At 38.5% G+C, this 12,404-nt stretch overlaps 1 protein-coding gene across 2 annotated transcripts in view; it reads right to left on the minus strand.

Annotated features, from left to right (window-relative positions):
- Positions 1-4,233: 4,233 nt before the first annotated feature.
- The window catches only part of LOC143299407 (mitochondrial Rho GTPase 1-like), a 39,158-nt gene continuing 30,987 nt past the window's right edge, over positions 4,234-12,404 (minus strand). For both annotated transcript variants that reach the window (XM_076612715.1, XM_076612629.1), the window contains one exon: positions 4,234-10,809. In XM_076612715.1, the coding sequence (XP_076468830.1) occupies positions 10,692-10,809 (118 nt within the window). In that variant the 3' untranslated portion in view covers positions 4,234-10,691. The remainder of the gene's footprint in view (positions 10,810-12,404) is intronic.

Genomic DNA, 12,404 nt, shown 5'->3' on the forward strand with positions numbered 1-12,404 from the left:
CATATACCCCAGTATATATAATGTTGATTCAAAACTATGTTGCATTGTACTTAACTGCTGGTGCATGCTTTTCTTATGTTGCCTTGTTGATGGATATTATATGCTTAAGCATTTGTCAAAACAGCATTGATTTTGTTTGCTCATTTTTCTCTGATATATATGGTCAGGGAGGGAGGGTAGGAGAAGGTGTTCTCATTATGAATAGTATTTTCATTTATTTTCTTTCTTTATTTGCTTGAAATTTCCTCTTTTCTATTTCTCTTTGTTTCTGCCTTTTTTTCCATTCTTTTTAATTTTTCTGCTTCATGTTTTACTTTCTCAATAGCTGCCTGTTTAGTCACATCACCGGGTATTCTTTTAATACTTTGAATGATGTTATGCTTTTGGGGCTGCTCAGAAAATTACTTATCCAGTGTTTTTTTTCCCCCTGGGTTGGGGAGGGGGGGGTATCTTTTTCTGTTCTTCACATGCCATTTTATGTTTGTTTTTATGTACAGCTTATGTCAGCTTCTTTTTTTTTATGTCTGTGTTGTTGTCTTCGGTTTTACTCAGTGTTATTAGACAGGGGGGGAGGGGAGGGGGAAGAAAAAGTAGAGAGAGAGAGTGTGTGTGTGTGTGTGTGTGTGTGTGAATCCTCTGGTAATAAGGTAACAAACAGGAGGCATATTTAATTCTGGGTTTAGGTGCTGCTGTATAACAGCAGTTGTGCCTCAAATTCTTCACCATGTCAAAGGGTTATAGTTTGTTTTGCTTCATTTAGTTCTGTGTCAGGGTCTAGTTTTGTGATGTGTTTTGAACATTGATATGCTCCCCCTGCACCCCCCCCCCCCCCCTTCCCCCACCAACTCCACTGTGCTTGCTATTGGGTTATCTGGGTTTCAAGTCACATTATTTCTTTGGATGGTGTTGTTTGGGGGATGAGGGTGGGAGTTCTGTAGCATCTTCCTTTTCATAATAATTATACTGTTGCTAGTTTTGTTTTGTTTTGTTTTTTCTTTAGTTGGTAATGATTACATTTAGACAGTGTAATCAATGTACCTTTCTACAAGTATATAAGGTATTTCTTGTGATCTGGGTTTCTTTTTTCAGCAGCATGTTCATTTTTAAACTGTTGGTTGGTTGGTTGTTGTTTTTTCCGTTGGTTGATCATGATTTTGGGTTGTGTCATGTTTGTTTCTCCGGCGTGCTCAATTTAAATTGTTGATAGCGGACTTGTCTGGTTGATCATGGGTTTGGATAATGTAATTTAGGTGTGTTTTTTCTGTGATTGATCATGGTTTTTCTTAGACTAACTTGTGGGTTTTTTTTCTTTCTGTAGTATGTGTATTTCTAAACCATTGGTAGTTATTTGTCTGATATATGTGTGTCATTGTGATATGATGATGATATGGATACTTATATACTAATATCCTCAGTCAGAGACCAAACTCTTAAGTGTTTACAAACTGTAACGCAGTCATTTGCACAACAGGCTGCCTACCTGGGTAGAGCCGACTGACAGCTGCTATTGGGCGCTCATCATTCCTGTCATTCAGTCAGGTTTCAGTCATTCACGCACACACACTCATACAGACATTTAACATTTTACGTATATGACCGTTTTGTTTATCTACCCTGCCCTGTAGGCAGCCATACTCCAGTTTTGGGTGTGCATGCTGGGTATATTCTTGTTTCCATAAACCACCAAATGCTGACATGGATTACAGGATCTTTAACCTGCGTATTTGATCTTCTGCATGCGTACAGGCACTAAGGGGGTTCAGGCACAAGTAGGTCTGCACAAAATGTTGACATAATGTTGTGTGATATGGCACCATGTGGTGTTAGTGCCTCTGTATGTGAAGAAAAGCAGGCAAACTGTCATAATAATGATAATAATATAAGGACATTCGGTATGCCCAATGTAATGATACAAAACTGATGGATGTTTACAATGAAAAATACAATGAAGTATGCATACTAAAAACACTTGCAATACACCTGCAGGCTGTTCTGCCTGTTCTTTTCCTTTAGCACCAGGGGATCTGTAGTTACTTGTTTTAGAGACGTCTTTTAACCCTTATCTGCTGCACCGTGGGGAAATGAGGTCAGTGTAACATACATTTGACGGGCAGTGACCACTTTCTGTGTACTTTGAAGTGGTGGGTCAAGTATAATTATGTTTCTATTCAGACTCCTCTTGTCAGTGTAACATAAATTTGACGGGCAGTGACCACTTTCTGCGTACTTTGAAGTGGTGGGTCGTGTGTTTGTGTTCAGACTCCTCATTTCAGTCCTCTGAAATAAACTGCTGACAATTGTTGCCGTTTATGCAAAGTGGGAAGTTACTGTATGCATAGTGTTTATCATAACATGATTAAATGATTCTGGTTTTGTTTGGTTTTTTATCTTTTTTTTAAAATTTTATAATTTTCTTTCAGAATATTGTTGATCCTCTGGTGAAAGATCAACAGGTTTTTGGTTTGCCCTGTTTATCTGTAACTATGGTATATCAGGACATGTTTCAAATAAAATAACGTGCAAGCCAAGTTGACAGAATAGCCAATGCCAGAGGCACATCCTGAATTCAATCATTGTTTTCATCCCTGTTTTAGGGACCTGTGAGGTCATCAGGGCTGTAAAGAGAAAGCCCTTTGATGCTGGTTACGGTAAAAAAAAAAAAAAGAAAAGAAAAAAAGAAGAAAAGCGTTTCGATGGGCTATAGAAACAGTCTGAACTTGCAGAAATTCAGACCTGCAAGTAATAAATGGCTTGGTATAGATTTACGCATAAATATATAATGGATCACATACTTCTTGAAAGAATAGATGAACGAGAACATTTGGAGTGTTTGTATTATTATCTGTCAATAATTTTAACAACTATGAATCTTTAAGCAATGTGTTCACACTGATTTTAAGATGAGTATGAAGTTTTTCTGACATGTGATTTATGGGACGCAGAACTTGCGAAGTTGTGTGATGTTGTGTTTGGCTTACCTCCTTGAAAATGTTTTGATAATCTGTTTCAAGCGGGAATAAACAGAAAATAAAGGTGCAGAAAATACGTTTCTTTCTGTTATGTATTATCTCTCTCTGTGTCTGTCTCTCTCTCTATATATATATACACACTTTAACTTTTTCTTTTTAAAAAATTTTGTTCAGTGTAGGGTGACTTGAAGTGTGGTATTCTGTTGAGAGTTTAAGCTGGTTACTAAGAATGAATACGTGCATACTGGTTTCAAACATACAGAATGACAACCCCATGGAGAGAGACAACCATCCTCCATTTTCAAGGTGGGTGTATGCTGGATGATTTTTGTTTCCAGTATACCCACCCATGGGCCACCTGATACTGGACATGGATAATAAGATCTTTCATATACATATTTGATCTACATGTATTATATAAGGGGGCTAAGGCACTAGCTATCTGGCGCTTAACTTAACCTGGGAGAGTGGAGAATTCATGCTGCACTGACTACCGGAAATTCTCATTCCTGCCATGTACCATCAGAGAGTGGAACTCACTACCAGAAGCTACTGTCACCGCCCCTTCCCAAACGTCTTAATAAAAGCCCTGCCCCGCCATCATCCAAAGTAAGTCAAGTGAGGGACTAGGGCTCTGCCGGTCAGGGCTTGACCCCAGGGGCCGCTTCGGTAGCCGGAAAGGCCTGGTCCTGATGCCTGAAACAGTTGATGGCTTCCCCCCCGCCAACCCACCCACCACTGGGCCCACCATTCTACCCCCTCCATCCCATCACCTAGGAAGGTGGGTCATGCTGCTGCGCTCCTCCCCATTATGGTGTCAGAATGGTCAACGTGATGACCGTGGACTCCTAACAGGAAGAAGAATCCCTACCCACAACCCATCAGACACTGACAAGTTTCAAATCACAGACCTCACAGGCCCACTGAATGAACAGAACATTGGGTTTTCAATCTGAGGTTCCTGGGTTCAAATCTGTTGCAGTAGCATGTGGGTTAAAGGTGATGCCATAAATGCCTTCATGTGCATACACATGCAGAAGACCAAATATCCATAATATTCTGTAATCTATGCTGACATTTAGTGGATGAAGGAAACATGAACATACTCAGCATGTACACCCTGTGCTGAAGTGCAGTTCCATTGTTAGGAAACTTTTCAGTCCAGCTCAAGATTTTCTGATGCAATTTTATCACATCCACAGTGTAGTTCTGCAACACACATCTCATTCAAGTATCCTCAAAAACCAACAATAATGTGTCCTGTCAGTTGCGTTCATTTATTCATTAGAGCAAGATCATTCATTCATGGTATCAGTTACGCAGGTCAAGCACAGCTATGTGTAAATATGCTTGGGTACCAGTCATAAAGTGGAACATATTATGCATGCTGAACATTCTGAGGGACATCCCTGTACCAACTATCTCATTATCATAAAGGGAAAATGTTATTGTACATGAGTAAACTAGGCTTCCAATCTGCAGACAGATGACTGTTGGCACCATAATACAGGGTTAACGAAAAGTTAAGGACCACTTAGGAACTTGCAGTTTTCTTCTTAGAGGCATGGTGAAACAATACTGAATTTTTGGCAAACAGTGGTGTATGCAGCCAATGTAATGAGCGCCACTCGTAACCAGAGTGCTTTCTTACACGTCAACCCCCCCCCACCTCTTTTTTTCCCCCCCATGACAAACCCAGAGTTCATAAACTGCTGAATAACTGTAAATTTCTAGCTGAAACACAGATTTTTCAAACATTTTTCAGGCTGTTCATTTTGCTTAAAAAACAACAACATTTAAGTATTCAGTGAGAAACCAGTGGTAGTCTATAATGCCCCTTGCATAATTTAAATCAAGTCTTAGAGTTTTTAACATTATATGAAAATATACTGCTTTTTTGAGGTGGTCTTTAACTTTTTGTGAGACCTGTAAGTTCTGGTTTACTGGGAAAGGTGACAATGCACTTCACCTTACAGTGCCAGCTGTTATGAACAGCAGCAGCCTCTGGCACAATTCTTTTTTCAACAACTATAACACTGACCAAAGGCAGTGGGTGGTGGTGGTGGGGGGGGGGGTCACTGTTACCTGATTCAAAACATGATGTTCTTGTGCAAGACAAAAGAAGGTTCAAAAAGGCAGGTTTCCACTTAGACCCCCGCTAAGATCCTATGGCCTATAAATGCCGTGTCAGTGCTCTTCTAGGCTGTTTGCACAAATGCATCAACACTGCCAAAGAGAGTTGAACCCATGCATTAAATCCCTGGACCTCTTAGATCCCAAAAACAGAGAAAATCCTTCCAAGTCACAGGCATCACTATACACAGTACACACAGAGGACCTTAACTTGTTTCTTCCAGGCTGTAAGATAATATAACTACTACTCACTCAAAAAAAAGCTCCACACATATAAACCATGCCTGGTCTCCCTGTCCAAAGCCAAATAGTCAACAACAAATCATGGCTGTTTGCCTGCACTGAGGCCACCTGCCTGAGGAGACCCAGCCAAGGCACATCAGTGACACCTAGCAGTGCCTTTCACACACAAATGATGTTTGCTGCAGATGACATAATTCATACCTGCAAAACCATGTAGAAAGGGGTGTCTCTGCAAGATGGGAAGATCAAGTTTACTCAATGCAAGTATGGCCCACATCAATCTGCCAAGACCTTTATTCACATCAGCCCCACGCATGGAAAATGGGAGGGTAGGAGCATGGTAAATGGACAAGCGGTTCTACATCCAGAATTATTAACTACAGTAAGGCATGAATGACTACAGAATCGAGGAAAAAGTTCACTTCAGAGTGAAGAATATTGATACTAGTATTGTGGAGATTCACTCCAATAATGTTGGTAGTGGTATAATGGAGATTCACTCCAGTAACAGACAGCATGACATACTGTATTCCACATTTCATATGATACCTGATAACAACTTGGCACAGAAGATACAGATATACAGATGCATATAGTAATGAAACATGCATTTACCAAAACACAGAGATAACCTCAAACAACAATATACAAGAAAAGGAACAGGAAGAATTTTGTTTGAACAATGTCCCTGTCATAAACACTGGCAACTGCAGACACAGTATACTTTTTCACATTTGAATGTTATCAGTTTAAACGAGCACATACATATGAAAAAAAAACACCCCAAAAAACCCTTTTCACATGGCTCCCTTTCACAAGCGGATTTGCTTTTGCTTTGACTGCCAGAAACCAAATGCTCTGCCACACCCATGTTTCTATTCATCAAGCTGAAAACTGGCACACTGACAAGCTGTGATGGCTGCTTGGTATTAGAAAAAGTTGGGCATGATACATCGCCTAAATAAAAAACCCACTGCAAATGGACAGTTTAGAAAAGTGATGCAGCCTGTTCTGATGGCTTTTAAGGCTTCAGAAAAAGTCCTACTGGACATGATGCATAGTTTAATTAAGGAAATACTGCAACAGACATTTTGAAGTGATGCAGCTCTCAGCTTCTCAGGTGAAGAATTCACTACTTTTTTTTCTGTTCATTTCAATTGATAGCTCAAAGTTACACAGACTGTGGAATGATGATGATGGTTAATTTTTTTTTCTCCATATATATAATGCCTACTTTCGATCAGAGACCAAACTTTGAGAACTTTATAATCACATAGTCATTTGCACAACTGACTGCATTCATGGACATATAACTTACAGGCCTACACTGTTTTTCTGGTGCAATTTAAAAAAAAAAATTTTTTTTTAACATGTTTAATTCTGTTTGGGATAAATTGTTGATTTGATTTCAGAGAAGCTAAGGCGTTTTTCTAAACAGTTTTTATATTTTGTCTGGCTGATTAAACATTCAAACATCCATACCATCACCTCACATAAAAAGAACGGTCTACATACTGGAGGCACTGAGCTTATCCACTGGTTTTATCCCCTTTTGAACCATCTTTTTCTTTGTTCAACACTAAAACACCTTTTCTATTGTTGTTTTTTTTGTTGGTGTTGTTTTTGAAAGGGGTGGGGAGCGAATGCTCTTGCAATCATAGTTGTTAAAATTCCATGCTGTACAAACAACTCTTTAACTCTGCTCCTTTTGTCTTAATCCCCTCTTTCCCCCTTTAGTCCTTTATTACATTTGTTCAAGAACATCCAGAATCGGCCTCTTCTCCCATATGAGGACACACACCGACAAATAAATCTACCTGCCCACTCGTCCGTCGGACCAACAGGAGACTCTATCATCATCATCAAGAACATCACCCGACTTACATTTCATATAAACGTTTTCCCCCCACATATCCATTGTAAAAAAAGGCGGTGCAATGATAGAATCAGGCAATGAACGTTTGATCCAGTCTTCACCAGTGATCAGGGTCAAGGCCCAATGAAGTGTGTCCCTGGGAAAGTCACTTTGCTCTGATTTTCCTCACACCACCCAGGTATGAATGAGTTGGTTACCCAACTGTGGTTGGGGAAGATTAACTCAATCAGTACGGCCAGTCCTCTCTTCTCCTCTATACAGACCCCTGGATGTCCAGTGGGTGTCTGAATGACCGACCCAACCTTCTGCTTCCATCGTCAGAATTGTGGTATTCTTTGTCAACATTCACGTCTTCAGTATAAGAGCCTTCCGCTTGCAATATTTTGATGATGGTAATTGGGGTGAAACGCTGTTAACGTCGTCTCTTTCGCTGTTCGTATGCAGAGAGTTAAAACGGTGGAAACAGAGAACTGTGCTATGCCTTCCTATCCCGAGTCCTTAAGTGAGTCAACACAGTGGATATGAATTCACTGCCCCCGATGGCTGTAAAAGGCAATGGGACCTTTCACCTTTTGAAAAAAAAAAAAAAATGAAGGCAATATAAATGACTGGAAACAGGATCAACCCTATACTGTCCAACATGCACCATATGCACACAGAGGTAGACACGCACACTATACACACACAACATACTGATTGAAAACAACAAACAAAAAAGTAAAGGAAAACACAGGAGGAGAGCAAGGTGAAACAAGAGAGAGGAATCAAGGACCATCATTCCACAGCCATCTTCTTTGTGCAATGCCTTGTCTGCTTTTAGCTCATCTATCTGATTTTAAGTTACATTACATACTGAGTTAGTGAATAAAATATTGCCCATGAATGGATGACACAACCAGAACGCCTTTTTGTTTGCCTGTTTCCCTCATGCAAACACACACACACACACACACACACCACACACTCTCTTTCTCTCTCTCCCCTTGGAGACAGACAAAAATAAAATCTTCTCAATCTTAATTTGTAAAGGAGGGGTGTTGGGAGGGAAGAAGACGACTAAACATAACCATGGAGTTTTTCTCCCAGTGAAAAACACAGACTACACATTTTATTCACAAGCACATAAAAACACTACCTAAAAATGGACCACAATGATGATAATCAGATAACAACGATGAAATGAAGAAAATGAACCACTTAAACTACACCTCTCACAGAAATATTTTGAAAAAAAAAAAAAAAAAAAAAAAAGTCAATAAAAGGACACTGTGCATTAAACAATTTTTTTCATGCTCAAATACAAGTGAATATTAATTGAATATAAATTTCTCTTTCATGTACAATCTTTTTTTTCTCATCAGAAGAAAAGGACCAACCATCAAACCAACAAGATGTGTTCAATCTTTCTATTTTATCAAACCTGCATCAAGGACTGAGAAACCCACCCTGCAAGTCAGTGGGATTAATTTTTTTTTTTTTTAAATACAATAAAAAAGAGAAAAAGCGCCACTCATTTTCACACAAGTTAGTTCATGAATGCCAGACTAGGATCAACAAATCTATTGAAAAATGCTGATATGGCTCAAGCCAGGAATCTTTCTCATGATGCCCCAGAATTTGGGACATTTTTGTTGTATCTATATTTCAGTGAGGATGTATGATGATGGGAGTGATGAAGATCAAGCCAGGAAAAAATAACCACTAACAGTTTATAGACACTCTGGTGAAGAGGAAGACGCAGTCGTCGCACCCATCGAGTGAGAATGGCTACAAACATTTTCTGTCATCCCTTATGAGTTATGCAACAATAGCAGAATCTCTTCTAATGACACTGTAATCACTCCCTCCTCTCTTATAATGACTCTATTTTATTACTTCCTTCTCTTGTAATGACTCTCCATATGATCACTCGCTCCTCTTATAATGACTATATAATCACTTCCACCTCTCTAATAATGATCCCTGCTTTACCTAACAAAGGCACAAAGGGCTGATACCCCTTTACACTGTTTCTGACCTTTGTAGAACTAATCCTTCTTTAGTCTAGATCTGACCAATGGAAGTTATAAAAGTAACTGCTTCTGACAAACAGGACAATCACAGTTTTCAACCTTCATCTCATAATGCTTCACCTATTTGGTAGACAGAACACTGGCCACTCCAGGAACCATAAAATGTATTTATTACTGTAAACAGCGACAGACCCACTTAAAACATTCCACTCCATTCATCTTTTTGATTGCGGAATCCACTTCAATTTCCAGTTAATGTACAATCTCAAAAGAGGGCTGAAAAACAAAATGGCATTCAGCGTTCAGTAGCAGGAAGTTGCCACACAAAGAAGAACAAACAAAACAAAATGTAAATCACAACAACAAAAAATCACAGGCTGCAATCATTCCTGCATTCAATGAACTCAGGTCAAATAAAAGGTTTTAATTGTGTGTCTCTGACTGGATGCAGTGTCTGACTGAACTTTGAATGCCAATGTAAAGGTTAAACTTTGCACTGCTGCTCAAGAAGTTTGCCAATCAACTCACAGAGAGACATGTATTGTACTGTGATAATATTTTGTCTTAACAGATTTATCTGGTGGTTCCTGAATGGGAAAGTGCGTCGCCTCAGTGCAGCGCCCATAATCTTATTATCAATCTGCATACTGACACCCCCCACACTGTTTTCATTTTGATAAGAAACAAGCGATTATGTCTATTCCGACAATCAGATTCAACAGCGTTAATTGTATCTAAATATAGTTCTCTGTCCTGACTGTCACATGAAGTACAGCTGGATCACACTGTACACAAAACCCTTCCATTTATCTATTTATTTATGAATTTACGTATGTATTTATTTATTAATTTATTTTACACTTTTCTTTCTTTCACAATAAATATTCAAACAATGCACAATAATTCTTCACTTTCTGCACATACAAAATAGCACACCTGTTTTACTAAGTTGCCCTGAACACCTGTAAAAACAATTATTAAAAAGGAAAAAAAACCAAAAAAAACCAAGCTCCTAATTATGCAGTTTCACTAAACAAAACTAGTTTGTACTTAGCACACCCGAAGAGCATGAGTCATCGTTCTCTGCAATCCACACACCAACGCAGGGCAGTTTGCTCGCCTGACATTGCACAACTCTTTGAACTTGTGAGATTCCTGCTGGCTCCCGATTGGCAATAGGTTACGCTAGCAGCAGCCACACAGCACGCAGTAACTCAGTAACTTACCTTAGAGGACAGCCACACACAGTTCTTTCACCACACCAACACACAAACTGACAAAAGTGTCTTTCCAAGTATCACCAAAAAAAAAAAAAAAAAAAAAAAAAGGGGGAAAAAAACTGTCCTGGAACCAAGTCTACTGACATCGACTGATTGACCTGCCAGTGCCCATCTGGCGAAGAACCTACAGAACCGAACACCAGCACAGAACTACATGGACAGGAAGGGGTAGCCGCTTTCACCTGGCCGCATGCACAATTTTGTAGATGACAAAGGAGAGGGTGGCTAAGGCTGCAGCTCCCAGTCCTATGTGGATGAACAGTTTCGTGTCGTCCGTGTACAGGTCTCGGATGTGTCTGCACACCACAGAAAACAAAACAAACACACATGAACTCATTTCCCCCACTGGAAACTAACACACCTCTGGATAACATTTCACATGGTTTCTTATGCTTTTATGGTCCAGACGACTGCACAAAGCTGTATCTGGACTGTCCAAGCAAATAAAAACAACAACAACTGCATTAAATACAAAACTGTCACAGGCCAGATAACATGACATGAGGAAACTCCCTTCCATTGTCATGCATGAGAAAACCAGTGTTATGTGAACAGACACGCCAGCCAGAACAGACATCAGGATCAACTAAAATAAAAAGAATTTTGGCATATTTTGACAACACGAATCATCACTGTCTATTTATTTTGTTTTTATGATCTGTTGTTGAAAAAGCTGCTCTTCTATTAAAAAAAAAAAAAAAAAAAAAAAAAAAAAAAATCAGATTGATATGATAAATACAATGACACTTTGGCCAGCCAACTTTTAAGTCCCCCTAAGAATCAGGGAATAAACTAAAACCATCAGCTATCAACTTCATCCCGATTTTTTCTTCCAGTGAAAATGCACTGAAAAAGATACAAACAACAAAAGTTACAATTACTTCAATGGTATTGTTCTTCTCTACATCCTCTATTGAAATTATGATTATTCCAAAGCAACTAATTTCTTTCTTCTCTACATCCTCTATTGAAATTATGATTATTCCAAAGCAACTAATTTCTTTCTTCTCTACATCCTCTATTGAAATTATGATTATTCCTAAGCAACTAATTTCTTTCTTCTCTACATCCTCTATTAAAATTATGATTATTCCAAAGCAACTTAATTTCTAAGAACAAAAAACAAAAAACAAAAAACAACAACAACAGAATTAATTAAAAATACTCAGAATTAAATCATAACACACTCAGCGTCTCTCTACGTCCTAAAGAAAAAACATAATTACTCTAAAGTTACTCAATGTCTCTCTATGTAATTTGTAAAAAAATCATAATTACTCCATTGGTACTCTTCTATATCCCCAGAAAAAAACAACTCCAAAGGTACTCAACACCTCTTATATCTTCAATAAAAATCATAATTTCTCCAAAAGTACCCAAAATTTCTATACATCGTCCTCCAGAAAGTTCATAATTACTGAAGTACTCAAAATCCCTTAACATCCTCTAAATAATTCAGAATAAATCCTAAGGTACAACTCAACTTCTCTCAACATCCTCCAAAAATCTGTAATCACTTCAAAGGCACACATCTTCTGCATCCTCGCAAAAGTTCATAATTATTCCCGAGGTACCCCACTTCTCTTTAAGTCATCCAATAAATTCATATGACTCCAAAGTTACTCAACCTCTGACTGTATGTCCTCCAAAAATTTCATAATTACTCCACAGTGACTCATCTTCTCTCTTCATCAATAATTACTTCAAAGGTACTCAAAATGTCCTGGGACATAAGAGATACAGTGCTTAATTCTTTTCATACAGATTAATGCTCTCAAAACCTATTATGATATACCACTGAAAAGGACAGACATGTATAATAAAAAAAAAATAAAAAAATATAAAACACACTCACAATAAACAAACAAACAAACAACAAAAGCTTAGGCTG

Source organism: Babylonia areolata, chromosome 1 (assembly GCF_041734735.1).
Source record: "Babylonia areolata isolate BAREFJ2019XMU chromosome 1, ASM4173473v1, whole genome shotgun sequence".
NCBI classification, from domain to species: Eukaryota; Metazoa; Mollusca; class Gastropoda; order Neogastropoda; family Buccinidae; genus Babylonia; species Babylonia areolata.